Source organism: Bradysia coprophila, unplaced genomic scaffold (genome assembly GCF_014529535.1).
Source record: "Bradysia coprophila strain Holo2 unplaced genomic scaffold, BU_Bcop_v1 contig_476, whole genome shotgun sequence".
NCBI lineage: Eukaryota > Metazoa > Arthropoda > Insecta > Diptera > Sciaridae > Bradysia > Bradysia coprophila.
Window position 1 is genome coordinate 2406786 of NW_023503727.1, and position 27678 is coordinate 2434463.

The 27678-nt window shown below is 37.9% G+C and overlaps 5 protein-coding genes across 5 annotated transcripts; 2 read left to right on the forward strand and 3 right to left on the reverse strand.

The window, feature by feature from the left end:
- Positions 1–741: 741 nt before the first annotated feature.
- Positions 742–2908, reverse strand: LOC119082684 (LRR receptor-like serine/threonine-protein kinase GHR1). Its single transcript, XM_037192256.1, has one exon. The coding sequence runs from the start codon at positions 2850–2852 to the stop codon at positions 807–809; it is 2046 nt and encodes a 681-aa protein (XP_037048151.1). The 5' UTR covers positions 2853–2908; the 3' UTR covers positions 742–806.
- Positions 2909–7790: 4882 nt separating this feature from the next.
- Positions 7791–9086, forward strand: LOC119082686 (peptidyl-tRNA hydrolase ICT1, mitochondrial). The gene is made up of 4 exons (XM_037192259.1): positions 7791–8047; positions 8118–8300; positions 8664–8836; positions 8915–9086. Exons 1-4 carry the CDS (start codon positions 7886–7888, stop codon positions 9003–9005), a joined length of 609 nt encoding a protein of 202 aa, XP_037048154.1. The 5' UTR covers positions 7791–7885; the 3' UTR covers positions 9006–9086.
- On the reverse strand, positions 9003–18589 carry LOC119082685 (histone H2A deubiquitinase MYSM1-like). Its single transcript, XM_037192257.1, has 6 exons — positions 18214–18589; positions 18109–18152; positions 16145–17932; positions 15883–16081; positions 15634–15802; positions 9003–9245 (listed from the first exon to the last, which is right to left on the reverse strand). The coding sequence occupies exons 1-6, from the start codon at positions 18252–18254 to the stop codon at positions 9162–9164; spliced, it is 2325 nt and encodes a 774-aa protein (XP_037048152.1). The 5' UTR covers positions 18255–18589; the 3' UTR covers positions 9003–9161.
- Positions 18590–22183: 3594 nt separating this feature from the next.
- Positions 22184–25439, forward strand: LOC119082688 (zinc finger protein 626-like). The gene is made up of 6 exons (XM_037192261.1): positions 22184–22363; positions 22430–22670; positions 22725–22836; positions 22949–23466; positions 23533–23558; positions 25218–25439. Exons 1-6 carry the CDS (start codon positions 22247–22249, stop codon positions 25389–25391), a joined length of 1188 nt encoding a protein of 395 aa, XP_037048156.1. The 5' UTR covers positions 22184–22246; the 3' UTR covers positions 25392–25439.
- On the reverse strand, positions 25380–26894 carry LOC119082689 (protein obstructor-E-like). Its single transcript, XM_037192262.1, has 3 exons — positions 26743–26894; positions 26215–26680; positions 25380–26151 (listed from the first exon to the last, which is right to left on the reverse strand). The coding sequence occupies exons 1-3, from the start codon at positions 26747–26749 to the stop codon at positions 25797–25799; spliced, it is 828 nt and encodes a 275-aa protein (XP_037048157.1). The 5' UTR covers positions 26750–26894; the 3' UTR covers positions 25380–25796.
- Positions 26895–27678: the final 784 nt, after the last annotated feature.

Below are 27678 nucleotides of genomic sequence, written 5' to 3' on the forward strand. Positions count from 1 at the left end.
CTCAGCATCTCGCTCAGCATAGTAAAAAATTCAATCTTTACACTGTCCAACAGAAATTTTGAAACTAGTTCACACGATCGATTTCTGTTGAAATATGTAGATATGAAATTCTTTATCATCCTGAAAAATGCAAATAAAGGAACGGTAAACTCATTTCTGAAGGGCTTCGCGAGCACAATAAGCCACTTAGTAGGGGTAGGATAAAAGCATTTGTCATCGGTGCAAGTTACAAACTCCCAACTCATCCAAAAAAATGTCTGAACGAGTACAGAATGTACTATTCATTTCCCGGGAATTTTTTTCTCTTTTATCGTTTTTCCCGTTTCCCGGTTTTTCAAAATCGACGGTAAATGCATTCCCTATGCTGCATCTTTACTTTAAAAAAAGTCTGAGGCCCGTCTCAATAGGGTTACACTTTTTTCAAGCTCACTGTGCGGTTGGAATGTAGACCATACGTTGTTTTATACTTTCATTAAGTTTAGGAGTTATGGATCTGGGCAATTAGATTTTCGAGGTACTTACTTGTATCATTTTCGACATAAGAGAGATGATTTCTCTTCCACTTCTTAACTACCATCACGATTCTAGATGTATTTGAGTTTACAGAAAACGGAACCTCTGGAGTTGAAAGTAAAAGTAGTGGTCAAAAAAGACATTTTGGTTTTCAGTTTTATTATTTTTTTAAATACGCTACGAAAACTTTGATTAAAAATTATTTAGAAATTATTTTAAAAGCTTAGCAAATAAAAAGCAAAAACGCAACAGTTGGCTGACTACAGTAATGAAACACAAATAACATTCCAAAATCAAGAACTGTTATCCATTTCAATGTTTGTATGCAAAGTATTTGCTGTGTTGTATCGCCTGACACGTGGTAGGTCGTTTTTCACGAATTTGTATCCTTTGTAAATGCTAAATGCCACAATCAATGTGATAAGAATGATGTTCACATTTTTAATTAAATCGAAATTTGAAGTTGAACTGTCTTTCGGGTGGTCACTTGCACCTAGAGTAGACGAAGATTGTAGCACGGTTACTTCTTTCATTAATTTTTCCATTTTCGAAGAGACATCGTTCAGTTTATGGCTGTTCTTTTCAATCTCAAACTTTACCTCATTGATCTCTTGCGCTTGAACTCGACTACTAATTTGCTGCTTTTCTAGAGTGATGTTGCTAAGTTGATTGATTTGCGTCCACATTGCGTTAGAAGAGCTCGTCGAATTAGTATTCTTGGTTAATTCAATTTTCAATATTTCTGCTTTCACGTCGAGAATGTCGGTGTTCGTTTTAAAATTTTGTTGTTTCACAGCAGTAATGTCTTCGAAAAGTTTCTCAAATTTTTTATCATTTGCCGTTATAATCTGAGACAGTTTCTCCACTTGTTGAATGACTGCATCCAACCTGACATTGACTTCATTGTTTATTGCATCAGTTGTTCCGTTATCAGTTGATATAACACTTGGCATCCATGCCGGTGTAAACGAATCCTTTATATCTTTACAACGAATACCGTTAATGTTATGCGAATCCGTTACTTTATTTCCATAAAAACCAATAGTTGAAATGTTATACCTGTTCAACTGCTTTATTGACTGTGCCAAAAACGTGCAATTAAAGTCATTGTCTCCGATGCTAATTCTTTTGAAGTGAGTGAATGCAGTTTTCAGGTCATTGTAAGCGAATTCTGTGATATTATTTCCATCAATGAACAACGATTCTAAATTTGTTGCTGCTAGGAGCATATCCAGTGAAATTTTTCCCATACGGTTGAAGGAGATGTCAAGGAATCGTAATTTATTTTGATGCGAAAAAACTCCATATTCCAACTCACCAATGTTCGTAGATTTCAAACTCAATGACGTCAGTTCTGATAGTGCTGCAAATGTGCTCTGATTCAACTTTCCCAAATCGTTTTGGTCGAGATATAGCGTGGTCAATTGAGTGAGTGAGCCAATACAACCCAATTCCTTTAAAGAATTGTTGGTCAAGTCTAAGGACATTATTTGACTGACATTTTCATCACAGATCAATTTTTCAATTTCATTGCTATTAGCATTCATCAAATGAACTGAACTCGAAATTCGAAGTTGTTTTATTCTGTTGTGGTCCACCCAAATGTTAGCCACATTCTGAGTTTCGAATGCTGTTAGTTGGTTGTATGATAGCATTAATTCTGAAACAATTTTCGAAGGAGTGAATAATAATCGACCGTCTACTCTGCTGATATCGTTATGAGCAAGATCTAAATAATCCAGCTTGGTGTTGTTAACAAAGAAACCATTTTCTATGATATTGAGACGGTTGTGTGACAAATTTAACATACACAACTCCGGCAGCGATGTAAACATATTCGAAGTTATATTGGAAATGGTGTTGTGTGAAAGATCCAATCCTTGTAATTTTACCAAATTGAAAAAGGCTGCGTCATCGATTAGAGTAATAGCTCCATGACTTACATTTAAGTGTATTAGTGAAGGTAGTTGACTGAATAAATTCTTTTGCAATTTTGTATACGATCCGTAAGAAATATTTAGCGATACTAACTGGCTGAGTGGAGTAAATGAATGTTTTGTGATGTCAGCCAATCCACATCCGATGCAATTTAAGTAGTAGAGGTTTAAGGAATACGGTGATGAAATTGATGGAATATCGTCCATTGTGGAATTTAATATCGTCAGCTGCGTTATAGTCCGATAGTTGCCATTGCCATAATTATCCAAAACAACCTTATTGTCTTCCGGTCCCACATCAGTAATTGTACAATGACTGGAGTAATTTTCTTTACATTTAAAATATTTTGCCTGCACTACATTCGCCGTTAATATTAAAATAACAAGAAGCCGGCACTTCATTTTTTTTTGCAATAGCTGAACTTACTCGCAACACGACTCAAACAAAACTAAAAATCTGAAACCTAAACAGACATTTTATCAATTTAAAAGAATTTGTTCTTGCTCACATAAATATCAGTCTGTTTACAATGTTATCAACTTGGACATTGCACTGCACTTTTATTTCGAAGCATTATTTTTTCTCCAAACGCGGTGGTTTTGCAGGAATCTTCTCAGGTTTTCGGCCACTTACATGAAGAGTTGTATACGCATCTGTTGTGGACGGTTTATTTTAGGCACTTTCGCTCACGAAATTGCCTAAAGTATACGGTCCACAACAGATAAGTAAATAACTATTGTTTCATTCATCAGGTCCATTTAAGGTGAAATTCTAAAGGTGGCCTCAGGTTCGTTCGTTTTCATTCCATTTTCACCTCCGTGTACGTGACAGTTGTCATATTAAACAATATGTGCTCTATTGTATGAAATGCCAACTGTCATGTACACAGAGGCGAAACGGAATGACAACGGGAACGAATTCAGACTAACATTTCCTTATTTTCTTTAAACCCATAGCACTGCTCCTAGCACGAACACTAATTTCTACAACGTCTCCAAAGCCTCCAAATTTTCAAACGATTGCATGTGTTTTTATTTACACGAAGAAATCATGACTCCTGTCGTAACGAAAGAAATGCAACCATATTCATGAAATTGTATTCACCAAGAAAGTTGTAACAGTGCAAGAACTGTTAGCGTATAGCAAAGGGGAAACAAAAAATCGAGAAAGTAGTTGATTACTATATCAAAGAGGTAATGAGATATCTCGTATCCAGAGGAGTAAAACTATCCGTGGGCGTTAGCCCGAGGTTCTTTTACTCATAGTGATTCTAGATATTGAGTTTGCTATTTTAATTTACGATGGTTGTAAAGACATTTCCCTAGGGAGTGAAATAGCTCATTACGTCCCTAGTCAACTTGCCTCCTGCGAAAATGTTCGATTACATGTGGACTATTTTCAGTTCATTTGTTTTATTTTCCTAAGTGGAAATTAATTTTCACATGGGACAGGTGGTAAACTTAGAATACATTCGTAATTCATTACATTGGGTAACAATTTTGAGATAAAAGTAAACTCATTCGTGTATTTTTGAGCGACAAGCTTCGAAAGACAGTTACCGAAGCTTGTTGCTCAAAACTACACGAATGAGTTGATGTAATGAATTACTTTCGCAGCATACAATACATCCTGATATTCGTTGAATTTTTCCTCGTACTTACACTACACCACGTAGTTACTTAAGACGAAATGACAGTGTAAAAATGTTATCGACTGCAATGTAACCAAAAAAGTAATAATAACTTCACTGCACCCACAAATGCTAAAATATTCTCTCTATGTTGTAATCAAACATTATCTTATCAGCTATGGCTTAGACACCCCATGCATTTTCATTTCTTAATGAGAATAATTGCATTGCTGCTACACATCGAATGGAATGTCTTATCGTTGAATTAGTTAAGTAATATGCATGTCTGTTTATGCACCGGTTCCTAACTAGTGTTCGCCTACAGCTCGAGCTGGAAACCTCTCATTCGCTACAAAAACTTTTATTGCCTGCCCCATGCGAAAATTGACTATTACACGGCTGTTTACCCCCTGCGAAAGTGATCCATTACACTAGGGATATTTGGGGTTTATTTCAAGTTGACAGTTCTTTCAAGTAAAATTTGCCTTGCTTTCATTTTATCTTTTTTGTTGAATGAATCGATCGATCGAAAAAGAATGTACGAAATGTCGCTAAAATAAGATTTTTTTGATAAAAATATTGATCGATGAACACAGTTATTTCAGAAAAACTTGTTACGCAAGTAATCTGGTTACAACATACTTTTAGAAGAATTCGCAACACCGAATTGTCGGCCATATTTATTGTAACAATAATTTTGATGTTCCGAAGTAACACTTTATGGCCACACATTTCGTTGTATTTTCCACTTGTAACACTAATTGCTTTTGCTTATAGTACAAACACTACACTTTGTTGCACATTTTTTTTAAAACATTAAAAAGGACTAACAAAATAATTGCACAAACAATGCGTCTTCATCGATACTAACTGCGAAAAACTATTCAATGTCAACATGTCACCAACGTAATTGTAACTACTGTTGCGACAATACTAATGTAACATGAGTGCTGTTTTCGGGATCAATTTTTTAGGAGACGTGTAGCGTGTGTAGGAGCAGATTTCGTCATTTTGTAGAACTCGCGAACTCACTCGTGTTTTCGAGCAACAAGCTTCGGTAACTGTTTTCTCGACAAGTGTAGTTGCATACCTCGCCTTCGGCTCGGATATGCAAACTCTACACTTGCCTCGAAAACAGTTACCGAAGCTTGTTGCTCAAAAACTTACTCGTGAGTTTGCTCGTATCACAAAATTGTGTCCTTGTGTAATGAATTACTTTCGCAGCATCCAACGTAATCTACTATTTAGCATGCGTTAGGAAAATAATTATTGTGTGTCCGCACGAAGTAAGAGTAAGTAAAAATTCCGCGTCTTTTCTCTTGTTATACAATGTACAATTAACGTGAATTTTATTCTCGATTAAGTTAAATTTCTAGATGATAGCTATAATACGCGACGATTTCTAAAAGGCGTAAACAAAATATATTGAAGATTCGGATGTTGGATCTTATGAAACGTGGAAAAATTACTTTTCCGGCACAAGTTTGTTCTCAAAATTACGAAATATCAGAGACTCAAGGCTAAAAGTCTAGCCATCTCGATGACTTCTCAGGTATATGCTTCAGCTTTGGTCGGGAAAGAGCGATTGTATAGAGTTCATTGAGGAGAAAAGATTTTTCAAAGGGAGTGGCTTCTTAGCTCGTCATCCGAGCTTTAGTTGGGAATAGGGTTGGTATTTCAGGAATTACTTGAAGACTTGTGACTTGTGAATTCTACAATTTCGAGAGTTTTACCGTTTTTTATCGAGTTTCCTTTCACACGTTTTGGATTATGAAAGTTCCTTCAATTCCATCCCGCCACGTGCTCCACCATCTTCCCAGTTCTCGAACTTTGTGAGTGGTTCCGATTACTCAGGCTTTTCTTTCCCTCTTGGACTTTTTTTTTGATTGCTGAGGTGGTCGTATGTTGGTTCCCATAATTCCATCACTCCACATGATCCACCGTCTTCCCAGCTCTAGAACTTCAGGATTTTTCAGATTTTTTGGGTTCCCTTCTGAATTTTTAGGATTACTGAGCTGGAAAACATCGAGAAATGAATTTTCTGGGAAAGATTTGTTCGGATTTGTCGGTAATTTTTCGAGATTTTGAAGTGAGAATATTTACAGGCTGCAGAGCCTAATATTTGGGAATTAATTCTCTAAATTCCCAAAATTCCCTAAAATTCCCAAAAATTCCCTAAATTCCCAAAAATTCCCTAAATTCCCAAAAATTCCCAAAAATTCCCTAAATTCCCAAAAATTCCAAAAAAAAACAACAAATATTTACAATTATACAATTATATACAATTATTTTAAGAGCAGTCTACACTCCGACCTTCTATGAAAAACATTTTCGACGATAACTTCTTATTAGAATATTTTTTGAAAAAAGTGGTTTCATCGTTTGGTGCCACAACATATAAAGTTTCGATAGCCACCAGAATAAACCGCGAGCCTTTTTTAATAAAAGTTTAGTTTTGTAATAAAAACTTTTTATATTTTTTTATAGAATTTAATTAAAAAAATCACTGCGATGATGAACTCACGTACGGAAACTCTAAAGAATCGAAATGTGATATTAGGTATCTGTCAGCTGATAGGAATATTTTGTTTGTTAGTGTTGGTTTTTTGGTTATCTCGGTGATCACAATTAAAACAAACTGTCAACAAATAAAACATCCCAATTTGTTAAGTCACGAAATTGTTTTTTTTTTCAAGCGAGAGATTTTTTGAAAATTGGAGCGGCTTTTTAAACTGAAATTAAGAATTTCAAATTCCACTTTTCCAATATCAATATACATTTTCAGTGTGTTTTTGATGTGTTCATTGAAATAAAAATAATATGGACTAACGCTCGCGGTTTATTGTCAAAATTGATGCAGTCTACGCCGAGAAAACTCAAAAGTCCAAAAAATATCACAAAAAACACAAATTTTAGAAGTTTTGAGTTTTTTCTCAGTACACTACATCAATCTGGACAATTCCAGTGGCTATCGAAACCTTCTCTGGCACCAAACGATGAGGCCACTTTTTTCAAAAATAATTCGAATAAAAAGTTATCATCAAAAATGTATTTCATAGGGGGTCGGAGTGTAGATTGCTCTTAAATTATTGTAGTGTTGTACTAATGTCGGCTTTGGAGAGACCTACAAGTGGAGTATACGCCCTGGCTGGTGCTAGTACATCGACGAGAACTTCAGAGCATAATATTTGGGAACCAAGTCTCAAAAGTTCACTAAAATTCCAAAAAAAAATCCAAATTTTTTTTTTGCTTGTTCATAGTTTTTAAAGGTTTTTGAACTTTTCCTGATCTTTTACGAGCATTTAATTATAAAAATGCAAAGAAAATAAATTTTTTGGGAATTTTAGGGAATTTTTGGGAATTAATTCCCAAAATTCCCAAAAAATTCCCTAAATTCCCTAAATTCCCAAAATTCCCTAAATTCCCAAAAATTCTCAAAAACGATTCCCAAATATTAGGCTCTGACAGGCTGTGTGTAAAAATGACGCAAACAGGGGCTAAATTTCAATTTTTGGTTGTGTCAAATATTAAAATTTTTAATTCGAAAAGCCCGTGTAATTAGTAAGGCTTATCATTTACGACTCCAAGTAAAATTCTATGGTTTAAGTGAGTGAAACGTACGTAACTCAAAGGTGGTCAGTATTTGTAAGATACCGCCATGATGTACTTTATTATTTACATGGTGCTGACAACACTGTCTCTTCGATGTACTTAAAACTCACACTTCAATCTGTCAAACAAAATCACTTTACTGTCTCACTTCGGGACAATTTTCCTTTAAGAATTTCGAGAGAAATCAGCAAAATGAATAAAATTTTAAACAATTGCATACGGTCGAGCCTAAGCTCAAACGGAAACACATTTTTCTCGACATTAAGCCGACACTATTCGTATAAAAGTGATATATCGTTGGATGTTCTGTATCCTCAAAGTAGACAGACAATTTTCACACCGCCACCACCACCGGTAATAATACCCTCTAGGACATTACTTATTGTGATGGTACCAATCAAAGTAATGGGTCGTTTCGTTCCAGCCGAAAGCGAACAACAAATTCAATGGTTACATACCAATCAATCAATTGAAGATTACATACAGTCGCAGCAGTGGACCAGGTGGACAGAATGTGAATTGTGTCGATACGAAAGTGGACATTCGTTTTCATGTTGCGTCTGTCGATTGGTTGTCGGATGAAACGAAAAAATTGCTTGTGGAGAAGGTATGCGATCTGTGAGAGGACATATAGTTGTGACTACAGTTATAGTGTCAGTAAATCTCATTGAGTTCTCTAGGCAGTGCCGGGCTGGCTCGAAAAAGCCCTTCGGGCGTTGTATGAAGAAATGTTTTAAAAGGCCCTTCGTTGCTCTTTATCCATACAAAAATCGAAAGGCCCTTCGGGAATCGCCCGAACGCCCATAGGGCCAGTCCGGCACTGTCTCTAGGATTGTAGATCATGTGTTGTATAATCATTTTGTTCAGCATAGCAGTACTTTGACTGTAAAGTTTCCCTCCTCCTTCATATGTCTCTTCCATTGACTTGTTGGTCGTGTAGCCCAATAACTAATCCATAAAAACGTTGCAGCAACGAGGAAGAATAACCAAAGACGGATACTTTGTCATAAAGAATGATGCAACTCGGTTCCAACAAACTAACTTAGCTGACGGACTGGAAGCCATTCGAAATATAATCCGAAAAGTAGAGCAATCAACCCAGTCAGAGCCATCGCCGGAATCGGTCGAAAGACATCGTCGCAAGTAAGTAGATCTTTTTGCGGAAATGAGTTCCGCCGAACGGGATAATTTTAACGCGCAATCTCCTCTATCCAACATTAGCCACGAAAAGGCAACGAGAGAACGCTTGATGATCAAGAGGCAACGGTCCATGACAAAGGCAGATCGACGAGGTAACGATACCATTGTATAGTGTAGACATTGTAACGGAATTTGTCATTTATTTAATTGGGAAAGTAAAATTCATTTTCGCAGTACAAAATAATCTTAAAAATCTATTTTATATTTACAAATAAATAACACATTCCGGGCGGGTATACTCGGCGGGGCACCATGGATCTGGAGTGACTCAATACAGTACATTGTTCAAATACGACAGAATATCGTTTCCATATCCGAATCGTTGCAGCAGTGCATTGGCCGATTTGGCAAACTGTTTGGGAGAGAGTAAATTGGAAATTATTTCATTGTGATGAGGCTGAGGCAGGCCGAAATGTCCGAAATTTTACACATTTGTCCGAAATTGTCCGAAATGTCCGAAATGTCCGAAATTTTCTTCAAGATCTGACCGGATTTAAATATTGAAACTTATAAAAGACTCTACAAAAAAAAATCGCCTGCGGCGCGCTTCATACATTTTTCAATTATAATTTCCGTGTACCAATTCTTTGTCTTAAAATTTATATCAACATAGATGAGGGAGTAAATTAATTCCCTTGACTGAAAGTCAAGGGTCTTACGCCAGAAAATACCATAAAATGTTTGTTACCACACAATGTATGAAATGTTATCAAAAACGTAATTGTTTGTAACCTATTCTTCTTTGTCATCACGATAACTTGAGTAATTCATAACCGATTTAGATGATTTTTTTTTTAATCGACGAGGAATGAACTTCTTGAGGTTAAGTTCGAAGATGAGCCATGTCGGGATAAAGCCCTGGAAATTATTCCAGAAAAACCGGATTTTATTCTGTTGATAATTGATAATACACCACTGATAATTGATATAATTGATAATTCCCTTCACTGTTGATAATTGATAATCTAATGTGTTATTCCCTTGACATTTGACATTTGTAAGGTCAACTTCGACGATGAGCTATATGGGATCACCGCTTCGGAAGTTATCCCAGAAAATAGAAATGCAATGTATTAAATGAACATTATAAATGATATTCGATAATTGGTATTCGATAATTGATAATTGAAATTTTATATTTGATAATTAACAAGCGCACCCAAAATTACATATAATGAAAAAAGTCAAGCAAATCTAACATTAGACAACTCCGACGAGTGTGATGTTTGCGGCCCGATCGAAGCGAGGGTCGTAATTCACACGAGTCGCGGTATCTTATTGTCACATTAGACAACTCGGACGAGCAAGTTTGCGATCAGAGCAAACCTAATATTAAACAACTCTGACGAGTGTGATGTTTGCGGCCCGAGCGAAGCGAGGGTCGTAATTCACACGAGTCGCGGTATCTTATTGTCACATTAGACAGCTCGGACGTGCAAGTTTGCGATCAGAGCAAATATAATATTAGACAACTCTGACGAGTGTGATGTTAGCGGCCCGAGCGAAGAGAGGGTCGTAATTCACACGAGTTGCGGTATCGTATTGTTAGACAGCTCGGACGAACGAGAAGTTTGCGGCCAAAGCAAATCGAACATTAGACAACTCAGACGAACTCAGACGAGTGTGAGTTTGCAGCCCGAGCGAAGCGAGGGTTGTAATTCACACGAGTCGCGGTTATTTATTGCAAAATTAGACAGCGAGTCGTGATATTTTGCTTATTACAAAAGAAATAAATTTATGAGTAATTTGAGATTTTTTAGATCCTAAATGTGATGATGTTTAAGGTCACAATATTGTCATTTGCTTGGACTACAGAAATTGTCCATTCTTAACCAGATGAAAAAATCAATGAAAATAAATTAAGATATCTATAAAAGTCTAATCTGATTGACTATGAAGTTTACCAACATTACCAACCAGCAAAAGACAACATTATTTTGGGAAAATTATCAGTCAAGGGACCCGACCTGCCCAAAAAGGTGGGACCTAGTCTTACGTACATATGTACATCCCTTTGAATTATTTGAATTAAGATTCGTCCATCAGTCAACAACAGTCATTCGCTAATTAAATAAGTGTTTTACTAAAAACGATTTTAATTTGATTAAATCGTTACTGAATTTGTTAAGGGCAGATTCCGCCAATAACGGTCTGTTGCGTTACAATTTTTAAGACTGAAAACTCTAGTTTCAAGAAAAAATCGTAGTTTCAGGCATTAGACTGATCCTTCCTCTATTGCCTCAAAGTGTTAAAGATTTGATCTGAGGTAACTGCAGGGATTCCACCGAAAATTTAAAGTAAAAAAGTGGAAAAGTGAGTAAAAATAACGAAAATAGTTGCTAGAAATAGTTGATTTTCTGATGAAAAAGTTGGTAAAAAAGTGAGTTTTTAGGAACTTTTGTACCCTATTCTACGTGAAGTCAAGGGTTTTACCATGTCTATGTTTCCCCTGCATGAAGTTAGGTCATGAGAATCGTAGATAACTTTAATTTCACCAAACCGGATGGTTTTTAGCGATATAGCAAAAAAAAAATTAAATGAAAAGAATTTACTGCAACCAATGAATTTCATAGACATGAGACAGCAGAGAAATGATAAGTTGGTACGCCTGTGGCGAGATGGAATGCGCATGAGGATGACAGCTGAATTGTATGGGAGAGAATTTCATACAATTTTAAGGCCTGTCTCTCCCATAGCGCCCAGCTGTCATCCTCATGCGCATTCAATCTCGCCACAGGCGTACCAACTTATCATTTCTCTGGGAGACAGGAATACGTCCGAATACAAAAACCTGAAGCGTTACTTCGTTCATTACTTCAAGACTTTGCTTGCAGAAAGTGGCAAAACATTACAGAGAAATCAGTAGATAGAAAATGCTTTATTCTCCTTGCAGTTTTGTGACAGTCCTAACAGCAACTGGCTCAAAAATACGTAGAAGGTAAAAATTCCAATCTGAAATTGGTAAAGAATTATGTACAACACGAGAGGTTAGGTCGACGGAATTTTCGCTAAGAAAATTTAATGCAGGATGAATGTTAGGAACTTTTTTAGGATCATACTTCAAGGGTAGTTTTGTTCCTGTAATTTTTATGTCAATTTAACATCCATCCACAAAATACTGACTACAATATAGTGAACCCTAAGGTTCTTCAAGTGAAATAGAAATATTACGCAAGTGACTCAGGTGGAAGTTATTTGTTTTATTTTAGACACTTATAAGTCAGTAGCAAATTTTAAATTTGTTTATAAAATTTCAAAAATGTTGAGGTTGAAGTTTTTGGATGTTTTGAAAATTTACTTATAAGAACCTGACTTATAACTTGAAAGCGTCTTGGTTATAACGTAAACCTTCCACCTTATACGTTAATTCAATCATTTGCGCAATCCTTCTAAACAAAAAGCGAAAAGAAGGTGCACTATCAGTTAACTCTTTCAATTAACGATTTCCATCCTTATTCATAAGGATTCCAAAAGGAATTGCAATATACTAACAATTTTTAGAGCTTATGATTTTTATAAAATCTTTTTTTTGTGTGTGAACTCGTAATATCAGATGCAAAGGTTAAAAAATATAGCTATTGATGCATAAATGCAAATACGCAGCGGAGATACGTAGATTCATCTCAGAGAAGTGCAAAAACATAAGAAGTAGATGCGGAGCGACGGCACGACGTTTTTATGTGCTCTAGAGTTTACTCTGGTATAATGCCTTTTGCAAGGTAATAGAATTTTTATGGAAGTAAAGAAAGGAAATTTTCCAGCGCCGCAGGCGAAACTTTACAATTCTAACATTTTCTAATCTATTTTAATTGATTAAAAAAAAAGTGAGTAAAGGGTCTGAAAATAGTTGAAAAAAGTGAGAAATAGAGCAAATAGTTCCTCACTTTTTCCGATCTTGAAAATAGTTGGAAAAAGTGAGAAAAGTGAGTGCGTGGAATCCCTGTAACTGGTCATACATAACTATTGCAATTGGCGGAGGTCTGTATTTTCAAACCCATATTCTACGGCGATCTCCGCTATCAAAATTTTTTTTCCGCCAACAACGGATTTGTTCCATAGTTTTTCACGCTCTATCGTCTCCAGCAAGTTTTTTTTCGTTCACCATAGAAACTCCGACGTCCGCTGATAGACGATTTTACAGATTTTAAAATTTACCATCAGCGAACCGGCGACCCGCCCTTAACTTAAACTACTTTCAGTTCACTCGTCACAATCCGAGCCTACACATAGATATTTTAATAATCGATGAGATAGACACGCTCTCCTGGTTTCTTCAGGATAACTTTAACTTCTGAAGGCAGTCAAATTCAAAAAACTCTGCATCCCTTATTGACAAATTTTTAAAGATTTTTTATTCAGTAAGGGAACTATCGATATTGTCGAATTTTTTAAGTTACTTGGAACTAAATAGAAAATTTGCCTGCCTGTGGCGTATCGAGCTTCGAAAAGTAAAAATACGACTGATGTTTTGAAGGTCGACGTATTAGTAGGCATCTAGCACAAATTTGAAGTGCGAACAATAGTACATTACTAAACCAGTGTATAGTATGGCGTTTTACTTTACGAGCGAGGGAAAGGGTTTTCACTAGTGAGAGAAAGGCTACATTCCCTCACTAGTAAAGTAAAATACATTTCTAAGCATTAGTACAAAATTTTTGGAATTGAAGTCGTCTGCGGTAAAAAAGTATGTTGCCTGGAAGTTCAACTAGTTTTATTTGAAGAAAGCCGTTCTAAAACTTTTTTTTTCTTTTTTAAATATTTTCAGCCAGGTTTCAGTTAACCCTCAAATTTAACAATACTTTTAGTAAAACATTTTTCAAGTCCTATATACCAGTTAATGATCAATTCATGTCACGTCAAAATATACTCCAAACAAATTTTTGAGTTTAGAATTTGTCACCAAATTCTGCTGATAAAACGTTGAAATTTGGTGAGGGAATGATTTTAAATGTCTCACAGATGTTATGCTGAGGATGATTGTGATGTTCTAGCAATCGAAATATATACAGAGTTTTGTGAGATAGAATAAATGTCTTTTGTTTTATTTCACTTAACAAAGTGAGTTCAAAAAACAGTGGAAAAAACAGAAAGAAACGATATCTCACAGACTATTCCTATTGCGAATCTTTAGTGAAAACTGGAAAACATTTGTCCGAAATTTTTTCTGGAAATGTCCGAAATTTTATACAAATTGTCCGAAATGTCCGAATTTCGGACAGGGCAAAATTTAGTGGGAGGCCTGGGCTGAGGTATTTCAGTCGGATTTTGTGTTCATTTCATGACACGGTAGTCAATCAGAACACAATCAACTCAATCTGACAATTTCGCAAATCATTCAATGAATCGCAGGAAATGTAGTGCTCAAAAACGAAATCGGGGGAAGTTTTAGAGCATTGAGACCCTGTGACCTTTCCGGTCCACGAACTGGGATATTATAAAAAGAAAATTTCTTACAACAGACTCAAATGTTGTACAAAGCCCATTGTTCGCAAGGCGTGCTCTGCTACTGATTCCCATGCACTTAGTCTTATCCCATTTGAAATGGTGGAGCGAGAGTAGGAACCAGAAAATTGGTGTCACAAGAAGGATCAAATTTCGAAATTAAATATTTATTGAAATGTTTGTGACTAGTCAGGCAGGTGAGGCCATTTAAACAAATGATTTCAAAGGGCATGGCGCACGAGTAGAGATTCCTACACTGTTTGCGTCATTTTTACACACAGCCTGTCAGAGCCTAATATTTGAGAATCGTTTTTGGGATTTTTTGGGATTTTTGGGAATTTAGGAAATTTTGGGAATTTTTGGGAGTTTTTTGGGAATTATAGGGAATTTTTGGGAATTTAGGAAATTTTGGGAATTTTTGGGAATTTAGGGAATTTTTGGGAATTTTTTGGGAATTTTGGGAATTAATTCCCAAAAATTCCCTAAAATTCCCAAAAAATTTCTTTTCTTTGCATTTTTATAATTAAATGCTCGTAAAAGATCAGGAAAAGTTCAAAAACCTTTAAAAACTATGTGCCCGGATTCGATAAGACTCTTGAGTTCAAAAACAAATGTGCAATGAGGAGCCTTAGTGGCCTTACGTCCTATTTGCCTATAAGATATGTGTTTTGCACGACCACTGTTGACTCAACAGTGTGTTGGGCTTTATAAATTTGCAGACCTCTGATTGCGGTAAAATTTGAACAAGAATCAGGTCAGTCTCGGATCGGTTTGACCAGTTTCAATTCAAGTTGACCTGAACCGGATTTCAACTTGAGCCTGAAATAACATTTCAGGTTCGACCCAAACTTCGTCTGCACTTGAAAATTTCGATTTCTGGTTTAATCCGAACCGGACCCGAACCTGAATTGAATAGACCCGAACATGAAATTTTCGGTATGGATCACGTTGGACCCGAAATTTTTCGTGAAAATTTGTGATTACTGATGTAACAATTTCGGGTTATCTGATCCCGACCTGATCCATCCGGAAAATTTCAAGTTCAGATTAAACCCGAAAGTAAAAGTTCAGGTTCGCGTCTATCCAATTCAGGTTCGGGTCCGGATTGAACCCAAAATCGAAAATTTCGGGTTCCTATCAAGATCGGATCGAACATCTTAGTTCAGTTTCCGGTTTCCCTCAGACCGATCCCGACCCGTTCTGAGCATTCCTTTGAAACCATACTCAGAAGCGAAATGAGCCTGCCATACTAAGAATTCCGATTTACCTACAGTCTCGAAGAGTCTACGTGGACTTACCTTTTCCATCATGACCGGATACGCATCACCTTCCCTATCGATTACGTCGAGCACTTCACGAATTTCATTCTTAAAATTTGAACAATCCTTGATCAGCTCAACATCCAATTCGTACGGCACAGTGGTTGCATTAATTGTATGTAAATCCTCTGGTAATATAAAAATGCATCTGGCACGAGTGGAAGAAAGAAAAACCCCAGAAACGTGAGCGGAATTCCGTGTTACGGACATCGATTTGTCTTAACTCACTTGTACTTAAAGTCGATGCAGCTCAGAATGAACCCAATGAACGGACGGTCATTTTCCAGCGAAAATTGCAGTTGCATGTCAGCTTGTGTGCCGACATCGGTGACTGAAGGATTCGGTGGAAAGGCTGGATGGGAATGAAACCAGCCAAGGAGATTGTATCCTTCTGCTATCAAACTGTCCGACTGTTGTACCTGAGACACTAAAACACACCACAAAATGTTGGTCACTAAATCGACCAGATGACGTTGATTGTATAACTTACCCGGACACATCTCGCACATGGTTCCGCTCTGCTCAGACGTTTGGCACGGCTTGTATCTCGTCAAACTCAATTTGTTTCGTCCGACTGATTTGCTCTGATGACCGCCAAGAAAGCCCATCACTTCATGTTTAGCTGACAACGAGTGTAATTGCATGCACAACAGCGTCGACAACGTTATGGACACCTTGAACGGTGCGAAACGATCTTTGCCGAAACGGGAGCATTGAATTAGATGGAATTCCGGCTTAACGGTGACCCTTGTGCGTCTTGGCTGTTCACCATCGCTCGTTGTCGGGCCGTTGTTATGGAATACAAGTCGACCATCGTCATGACTGACCGTAAAATTGGCATCAATCTCGGATTGGTCGGAATTAATACTTTTGTTGCGCTGTCGCTTCTCGTGTGCCAAACTGTCAACCGACTTCCGTACATTTTGCCTGGGCTGAGCGAAAATTTCCATAAGCTTGATCAGCGGTCGAATGTAGGTGAACTGTTGACCGTGATGGCCGAAATTAATTGCACCGATTTGTTCCAGCAAACAATGGATGCGACTGATGCAATTCACATCACCACAATGCTTCAGTCCGGTGCGCACGGCTGTTTTGCTAATGTAGTGTGGCTTACATTCCTGCCAACTGTTGATGATAAACGCCCGAATCTTCAGGTATCTTTCCGGTGTCTTTGTGGGTCGCCCTTCGAAGAATTCCGCGTGAAAATATTTTTCCAATTCCGTGACTTCAGTGAGGTTCAGTCTTGTTTCAATGGTAGGAATATCCAGGCTCTCCACCAAACTGGCAATTTCGCTGGGATACTCTCGTTTTGGTACCACTTTTATGTCAGTTTCATCCGGACAAGCAGTTTGCACCAACGGTTTATCAGCTGTAAATGTAGCGGTGGAGGTACTCGGAACATCTCGTTCTTCTTTGATTTGATGTGATTTGATTGGAAACGATGCTATCGGTAGTGGAACTTCAGCATCAGATTCAATGTCGATTTCTAAGTCGCTTTCCGAGTCATTTTCAATCAGCTGTGCCTGTATTTGGACGTACTCCGGAGTAGTTGATTTACGACGTGGATCTAAACTGCTTCCGCTCTCTGCATCATGGTTGATGGTGATGTTCTCTCCATTCAGGTTGACAAATTTGTTTTCCCGTTTGCTACTTTTGCCCTTACCTCCGGTACTTGTTGAACTCTTTCCACCACCACTTCGATCAGTTTTGTGTGGCCGAGACCGGTTTCTAAATTCCCTACTGAGTTTCTTCATCTTCTTGTTCTGGAACACCTCGTCTCGTTTCACTTTCATTGTTTTGATGAATTTGGGCGGCGCTTTACTTCTACGATTGACCGTAACTGGACTCGGCGATTCTGGTTTTCGGAAGAGTTCGGTCTCGGTTTCCAGTTGTTTTAGATTGAGCTGGCGATAATTGGATTTCAGAAGGCTTTTGTTCACCACCAACGTCTTCTTAAACTTTGACGCGGGACGTTCAATATTCGGTGCATAGTTCACTTTCAGTAAGCTTCTCGGATTCGTTGGCTTCACGACATTTGATGCAATTTTCTTTTCCGATGCATCGTCTTCCGTTGCTGTGACCACCTCCGATTGGTACGGTATGTCTTGCTCGAGAATGATATCACCGCAATTCGAGGACTCCTCACACCACACGAAATCGTCCGAAATGGGTTCGGGCTCCTCTATTACCACTTCGTCTTGAACCATTTCCATTTCGTCCTGAGACGTTTGTCGAGGTAGATTTTCGGGCCAGAATTCTGTATGCCATTGCGGATGAACTGTAAATAAGGGGGACAGTGATGAAGCATTAGCTGAGAGGTCCTTGAGGTCCTCGAGAACCATGAGTTCTATAAATGGTATGTAGTACAACAATTCATTCGCGCCAACACAACACACACTCAACCAGTCCATTTATACCAGCACAAATACTGAACCAGTTTTAAGTGAAATTCACCTGTGTACTCCCATGGTAAAATTTCGCCAGAGCTTAAATTTGATCTGAAAAACAAGGATTCGTTACTCACAACCTCGTAATCGAGCGAAAGTCTGATGAACTCACATTTCCGTTCCGAGAATGTCAATCTCTTCATCCTCTTCCATCGTGTACGCGTAAACAATTAGCAGAAACTTTACGAAATTAAGTTCTGGTTATTCATTGCGGATTTGATTCTCGATTTGTTTTGTTCCATAAACTGAATTCGACGAGGGGGTCATTTCAATCGGTAATTTCACCATTCGATTGGAACTAGTTTCGCTTAATCGGGTTTTTTCTTTCAACTCAAATTCGATTTTCTTTGATTTCGAGTCACACAAAAGCACAGAAAATGGGAAAATTAAATGGGATTTTACTGGAAATGCACAAAATTGTTTAAATGATCAGGAGAATGTCATTCGATTTCGACATGTTGTGACTTACGGCAAGTATTGTCGTACTTTTGGTAAGTACTTATTCGCATACGCACTTAGTGACAGTGTTGCGAGAAAAATCACATTTCGTTGGGCGAAAAACGTTATTGCATGGACTGTCGGAAGTTTGTGGACTGTCATGTACACAGAGGCAAAACAACGGATGACTGTGAATCCAGACTAATTGTGTTTCATAAATTAGGTTGTCTTTATCTCAGGAAAATGGCAATGAAGCCGATTTCCAAAGACTCTCAAAACGTAAACGTCATTGATATGGCATGGGATGTTACATAGAGTTTATCTCCATAGATCACTAAAATGACCGCTGGCGTGACGATCGACGGTTCAGTTTTGTGTGCAAACTAATGACAACCAACTTTGCTTCTAAGGGAATTCCCCGTATTTAGTTCATTTACATTCATTTCAAAGAATTGGACGCACTCACTTATTCATTACTATAGACTGTTATGATCAGAGCGAGAAAACCGAAGACTAGTTATTATAACTTGCCTTGGGGTACTTGTCAACGTATTTGCTTCTCTTTCAACGTGGTACGTTGAGAGCGAGAGGACAGAAGACCAGTTTATTTTAACTTGCCTTGGGGTACTTGTCAAAATATCTTCTTCTCTTTCATCATAACACTCTATGTGAAATTGTGAAGTTGGTTTCAATTAGTTTGCACACTTTTCCCCACCATTCCTCACCTTTCCGTCGCGTCATCAGTTTCACCAAACGAAGAGATCTATATAAGGTATTCTTAAAGTATATAAACACTCGGCGCCGATTCTCATGAATTTAAGAATTTGTAACTTGACGGTTGTCACCTTGAAGCTAAGAGCGGTCCATACGATTCGTAACTTTTAAGGTGACAACTGTCAAGTTACGAATTATTAAATTCACGAAAATTGGATCCCTTAAGGTGTGTTCTCTCACGGAGCCCTAATTTCGGGTGAATACAATTTTTGTAACGTTGGCCGCAAGTCAAATTTAATTGTTAGATTGAAAACTCAATACGAACCAACACAGTTCCGACAACACTATTATGCCAATCAAAATTCAACAAAACAAATCTTATATTCACCCGAAACTTGAATTCCGTAAAGCTTGTGATCCAGTGCAAAGTATATAAACACTAAAGGTAATGCAAACCCACAGAGGATCAAGGCTGTATACTTTGGGGAGGTCACGCAGATACAGATAAGCGGGTTACACACCACAGTTGATGATATAATGGCCGATTTCATACAAAAATTCACCTACTCTGATGATTCTCGTCGTCTTGATGTTGTGGTGAAATTTTTTACATGTAAAATCATCAGAAGTGGTGTGTTCCCGCGTATCTAATAAAATGGCGGTCTGCGTGACCTCCCCAAAGTATACAGCCTTGCAGAGGATCAGATGAATTACGGAACTCGACTTTGAGGTGAATTCATTTTTGTAATGTTGGCATCATAATAATTTCTTGTGGTTAATGTTAATGACGATCCCGTGAGCATTTGCGTTTCCCTCAGTGTTTATAAACTTTGGTATTGCCATCCCAAACAATAGAGTTACAGAGGTGCTATTTAAATATAACTGGGTGCTCATTGGATAAATTCCGATGAGCCGTCGCGTCGCCTGTCGGGTATATACTATGTGGTAAGCGGTGAAATTTCTCCCAAAATTTGGTCGATTCTACTAAATGAGATTTTCCTTTTACAAAATGCAGGGCAAATATTTTTATGGTTGTACCCACCATTGGTTGGTACAATTTGTTTAAGGAAAATGCTCCTTTCATTGCATTTTGTAGAAACGACTAAATTTAAATCGATCAATCTTTACTTGAAACTTCACCATAATCTAGCTAAAAAAATTTGACAGCTGACAAATTAGAGGACCCAAGTTTCGGGTGAATATAAGATTTGTTATGTTGCATCCGTGACATTTGGCATGATCATGTTGTTGGAATTGCGTTGTTTAGTATTGAGTGTTGGCATGCGTTGCAACCTAGCAAAGTGAATTTGACTTGTGTCCAACATTATAAAGATTATATTCACCCGAAACTTTGGATCCGTGTGGTCTTGCTGATTTGCGTTACCTTCAGTATGTATATTTACCTTGGATTCTCGTCGCCTTGATCAATGAACGTCAACACAAGGTATGGTCGAATGTCAAACTTTGTATGTAGCGGAGGACATAGCGATTTCGTATAAACAAACTCACCTCTCATGAGAGGTTTGAATAAACAGACCATACCGTCTTGATGATGTGGTGAATTTTTAGCCCCGTACGAAGTACGAAGGAGCTTATAGGATTACGATGCCGTGTGTAATTGATGGAATTCGAAGCAGACGGTAAGGGCAAAGTGTTTGCCTATGTTCATAGATGACGAATCCGCAATAAAAATTTGGGCCGTCTGTCTGTCACGTCGATATCTTGAGTAAATCAAATCCGATTTCAAAAAAAAAAAATTTCCCTGAAAGATAGTGAAAATAGTGAGGCTAAGTTCCAAGATGGGCATATTCGGGTCGGCCCTTCGTGAGTTAGGGCCACCTAAGTGATTTAAGGTCTTTTGGTGATATTTATGGCAAAATAAACGATGGAAATGTAAATGACACGGCAAATGATAGGTATTGTCAATACCAATCCAGGAAAAAAAAGTTTTTTAAAATCGGGTGAGTGGACCGTGAGTTAGGGCCTTAGAAGTGAAAAGCTACTAGGGCCCTATGTGTATTTTACATAGAACTCAAGTAAATTTCATTCGTTTTTCGTAATTTTTGTGTCTTTTGGAAGGTAATCAAAGGCCGAATAGAATGTTGTTGAAAAAAAAAATTAAATTTGGGTCCTCGGACTAAGGCCGCTAATAGGGCCCTATGCGTATTTTACATGCAACTCGAGTAAATTTCATCCGTTTTTCGTAATTTTTGTTTCATTTGAAAGATAATCAAACACCGAATAGAATGCGGTTGAAAAAAAAATTAAATTTGGGTCCTCGGACTAAGGCCGCTACTAGGGCCCTATGTGTATTTTACATATAACTCGAGCAAATTTCATCCGTTTTTCGTAATTTTTGTTTCATTTGGAAGGTAATCAAAGGCCGAATAGAATGTTGTTGAAAAAAAATTAAATTTGGGTCCTCGGACTAAGGCCGCTACTAGGGCCCTATGTGTATTTATACTCAATAAATTAAAATTTTAGGGCGATTTGAAATTTTTGTTTTATTTGAAAGGAACGTCGTACGGGCCTTCGTAATTGCGCAATTTCTACGATGTACACATTCCATAATAATTTTACTTTAACTACATTAACCGGCGCAATAGGCTTACGGTCAAAGTAGGGTGACAGACGCACTAGGGTCACGTACGCAATAGATATACGGGTTTGTACGGGGCTCAGTCGCAGCAAACGCTCCGACTGTTCTGATGGCTCGTTTTACATGTAACATCATCAAAAATGGTTTGTTCCCGCGTATCTAATAAAATGGCGATCTGCGTGACCTCCCCAAGTTTACAGCCTTGATAAGATAAGTTTTTTAACTCTATTTTGTCACTGTGACCTCCCCAAAGTTTACGTCATGGTAAGGACAGCAAAGATCAGAAATCTCTTTCACTCCATATTTTCGATGACATCACTGTAACTTCAATGACAGCAATGCATAAAACGTTTGACGTTTCTGACAGAGAGAAAAAAGTATTTTTGAAACAAAAATGATTTGTTTATTGTGTTTTGAATCGAACAATGATTCGATCAGTGTTACGAGCCATGAAGGCAAAAAACATCGAATATCGGCTTTGCTATTCAAATACTTTCGTTTCTGTTTCGACGTACGTAAATCGTAAAACGAAATTGTGAAAGTGGAACAAATTTTCCAAAATCGAACTCTCTTGCAGGAAGAACCTGCCAATGGATACCTGTGCCGAGTATGTTGGCAGAAGGTGGTTCTATTTCATGAATTTTACATGCGAATTCAATCTATTTATGAGCAGAGCAGTACAAATCGAATTCCCAGAACGATAGTGGACGTCAAAGAGGAAAAAATTGAAGATGTTGGCTGTGAGCAAGTGGACGAAATCGTCGATAGTGAGTCGTCATTCAAATGCGAACCAGCGTTTTCGTATGACAGTGATGAAGGTACTTAATGCGAGTATTCACAGCACAAAGTTCATAGCAATTATTGCACCACAGATATAACACAAACCAATGAAATATTCCTTAACGAATCACCTTGTGATGGGCAAACGTCAGAGACGAAAGTGAAAGCAACATTAAAATCAACAAATCAACGACAGTCACGCAAGTAATTGTATTTTTACTGTGTCACATTTTGTGTCCATTAAGTCTACGTTCCACGCCGGCTGAAGTAGTCCCAACCATATTGACTTGCCATGACGCGTCTCTTTTAATTACAGAAAATCGAAAAAGTCTTCCAAGAAACGTAGTGCGCACACTAAACGACCAACTCGTCCACCCATTTTCAAATGCACAATCAGACTCTGTGCAGACGAATTTCCAACAAAGGACGACCTAATCGCCCACAAAATCAACACTCACAAACGCATCCAGTGCACCCATTGTCCCGATTTGAAGCTGGTGCTCGATCTGAACACCCATCTCAAGAACATGCACGGCATCATACAGACAACGATATGCGAACATTGTGGCCAGGAATTTCACAGCAATGCTACGTTCCTGAGCCATGTCAAAGGGGTGCATGAAGTGCACGAACCGCTGCAATGCGACATCTGTAAAGATTGGTTCAAGAGCAGAGACAGTATTCGATCGCACATGACGTACGTGCACATTCAAGGGCCGCAGGCTTGCCAGATTTGTGGAAAGGTGTCGACGAATCGGAAATCGTTGTTGAAGCATCAGAAAATTCACATCGAGTCGAGGAAGGATCGTTTCAAGTGCATCGTGTGCGGAAAGGGTGAGTCGCTTTTTCGACAATTGAAATGAAATCAAAAATATTTACGGGACTGTGTCCTTGTTGTAGGCTTTCGGGACAATACAAAACTTAAGGTAGGTGGTGATCTCAACAAAAATCTCTTCGAGAAAAGTGTGACGCAGTCTTTGAAATACAATTTCAAAAATTAAATTTTACACCCAATTAGTTCAAACAAGCTGGCTTAGGTTTTCTCATCATCTGCCAAATAATTTTTACAAAAAAAAATTTAGACTGGAAACAACCAAAATTTCACCAAAAAAATCTGCGTCGCATGTGGCAGATAAATTTTCTTGCTGGACTGTTCCTGAACATCTGCCACTTTGCGACGCAGATTTTTTTGGTAAAATTTTGGTTGTTCCCAGTCTAATTTTTTTTTGTAAAAATTATTTGGCAGATGATGAGAAAACCTAAGCCAGCTTGTTTGACGAAATTTGACGAAATTCGAAAATTTGACGAAATTTGACGAAATTTGACGAAATTCGAAAATTTGACGAAATTTGACGAAATTTGACGAAATTCGAAAATTTGACGAAATTCAAAAATTTGACGAAATTTGAAAATTTGATTAAATTTGAAAATTTGACGAAATTTGAAAATTTGATGAAATTCAAAAATTTGACGAAATTTGACGAAATTCGAAAATTTGACGAAAATCGAAAATTTGACGATATACCAAAATCTGACGAAATTATGAAAATTTGACGAAAGTAATTCTCTATCTGCCACCATTCAAGAAATATCTCTAAAAACATAATTGACCCACCCATTTCCAACTTTCGGAATTTTTCACATTTGCCCCTCTGTTCTACTCGTAAAACTCTGAGACTTTGCCGAAGAAAGTAACTCTCTATCTCTCATAACCCAAAAAAATATTAGTCCTTTCATCCTACGCTCGAGTAGCTCAAAATTTGGTCACTCTAATCACTCTAGCTCAAACGATTCTGCCCCGATTTTTTTAATTATTTTTTTGTTCGAATCGTGTTACGAATACCTTTCATTTGAGGGGTCGCACGCCTCTGTAGGTATCAATACAGCTAAGCTACAGCCGAAAACGCGTTCCCGACCCTCGAAAACCACACTCAGAAACCACTTCGAAGCCAATAAAACAAAATTCTGGTTTTTCCTGGGGTAATGGCGTATCACATTTTCAATTTTATGCCCACCCTGAGGTTTCTGCAAAATTTCATGGAGATTGGCTGACTAGTTTCCGAGATCGACCGTCGATAGATAGACAGATAGACAGATAGAAACATACAGAGTAAGTTGAAAGATTTTGATTGTTTGAAAAACGTTAATTTGGTGTATTTTCTATGAAAATGACCAACTTCAAAACGATGTATCTCCGGCAATTTTAAAGTTACATAGTCGAGTGATAGCTCGTTTTGCTCGTATTTGAAGCGCGAATAAGATAGATTAGGATTTGTGGTGATACAGGCCAAAGGAAAGAAACTTAAATTTTCGCCTTTATATAGTTGCCGCGTCTCAAAAAAATTTCTTCGTTCTTTTTTTGGAAGTTAGACTGCGTCAAGTCCTCCGCTATCGCTCCAGACATGATTACAGTTGTTATTGTTAGAGGGAAAAGATAGGGCCAGTCATACTACTAGGTTTTCTGTTATACAGAAGTGAAATTTGAAAGGAAAAGCTCAATCGATCGATGAGTGAAACCTCATGACTCTAAAAAGATAGGCCCAGTTCACTTTAAGAAATCGATAACCAACAGTCCCAATTTTTAGGAACATTCCTACATACACAGTGGCGTTACCGATGCGTATTCATGTAACTTTTGCGGTAAAAATTTCCGTTTTGGTTCATCGTTATCGGCTCACCGCATGAAAGTCCATCCCGTCGAAATGGCAGGCGTTAAATATCGGTTGCAATGGAAGAAAAACGTTGAATTAAAAATGTAAAATTAGTTTTATTTCCAAAATACACAGAGAAGATGAGTTTCATCAAGACAATAAATCTTTTACCTAAATTTACTTAACAAGTTGCACTAAGATGGCAACTGTCGTGGTCATTCAAAACATCGTATCGCATTTTTTGTGTGCTTTGGAGATCTTCCGAAAGCTTGAGCTTTGTAGAGCTTTCAAAAGCTGTGGATTTGGCGAGCTTTCAAAAGTTTGTGCTTTGGAGAGCTTTCGAAAGCTCTGAGATTCTTTGGATTCCATTGGACAAGTGAAAGATTCACTGGAACGCAAAAGAAGCTTAAAGCTCACGAAACCTTTTTATCAGCAAAGCCACAAATACGACACGGTGTTCTGGCTTAACACGGCAGATTATCACATTGTAATCAGTCAGTCAAAACGTCCATTTTAATCGGCACCACTCCCAATTCTCCTAAAATTCGCCCTCTTACAATTAACCACATCGGCGAAATCGCATTGGCCCGTCAGTTCATTAAATTCCAATCCTGGCGCACAACTGAATTGATGCGGTTGTCCGTTGGCGCAAATGAAATACGAAACGCAGTTGGACGGATGAGGATGAACACCATCAGTCATACATTGGAAGCCTGGCTCGTCTGGAATTTGTGGTGGTGGATGTTCGGGATTAGCGACACAGTCAGTCAAATGGGGGAATGTACAGAGGCTGGTTATCGGGTCGAAATGAAGCTCTTCATTGCATTCTCTGCGTACTGGCTCTGGATCACCCACACAAATGTGATATCTGTAATCAAACGTGTCGATAAGTCGTCGACCTTTACCACGTTTAGTTCCCATTTCAACTTACACTGAACAATTGTACGGGTCACGAATAGCAATAACACTTCCATCGATCGGCAATCTTGCCGGACATTGGAAGCGTACAGTACAATCCACGACAGATTTTAGATCACATTGTCCCGTTTTATTATTGAATTGTAGTCCTGGTTCACACATTAGCTGCGAAGCCACACCGGCTACACATCTGATGAAAGATCGACAACTTCGGTCCATAATGTGTGTGGACATTGTCTCATTACTGGGACAGCTGAAACACTGAATGTTTTGCGGCCAATCACATTGTCTCGTTATTGGATTGAAATTGAATTCGGTAGGACAATTTCCAGGCTCGGGACCGTGTTGTCCGCAACGAAACCAGCCGTTACAATCTCTTACGTTTGGGATGAAGGCGTTAAGTTCTTCCTCGTCACAAATTGATGCATTTTGTGCTACAGTTAGCGTGACGACTGCAGCTAGTACGTAGAATATTTTATCTGTTGGATCAAATGGCTGGTTAAGTTAGGGCACATTTTACACTCAAATTGACTTCACTTACAAATCATTTTTCTTATAAATCTCTTCTGATAACTTCGGAGTTACTTAGTTGCTTCAGTTGCTTGTATTTAGTTGAAATGCTTAACGTACAACATTCTGCCTGATCTTAAATACTAAAATTCGCTCACTATCTTCCTCCAAGTGTTGTATGACAAGCACACACTTGTCTCCCATTATCATCATAATAACAAAAATAAGAGAAAAATTTGCAATTTTAATCTATGAAGTGAAGTGGACTTACGATAAACATGTTTCGTTGAATCGGAGCTTCTTCTTCCATATTTTGGTAATCTTGTTTTTCAACCGGACGTTGAAGATAACATTGTCGAATTGAGTTATAATTCTGGTGAATTATGCGGCCAAAGGTGAATTCGAACGGAATTGAGATTATTGCGATAACAGAGGTACGGACGGAAGTCAACGGGGAAATTAGATGCGTTATCTACTTTTGGGTTCTGCAGCACGGCTGTCCTCAACGAAGATAAAGTTTTTTGAAAATGTACCCACAAAATGACTTCAGTTCTGAGTTCTGGGACTTAAATAGAGATCGAAACCACTTTACTTAGTCTTCAACTAGATCCTTCCCCATAGTCGACTGTGAAGAAAAGGATTTTTTCCATACAAATTTTCAAGATTATTGTTGCTTAATGACGTTTTTATATTTTTTATCGATAAAGACCGTTATTCTGAGCAAAAAATTGTTCTACAGCATGTCTGTAAAATTTTTCGTTTGTTTTATAAAGTCAACTTAGGGTCCTAGCTCAGTACAATTTGGTACATGATAGTTGCTTCATAAAACGAGCCATCAGAACAGTCGGAGCGTCTGCTGCGACTGAGCCCCGTACAAACCCGTATATCTATTGCGTACGTGACCCTAGTGCGTCTGTCACCCTACTTTGACCGTAGACCTATTGCACCCGTAAACGTAGTTGAAGTC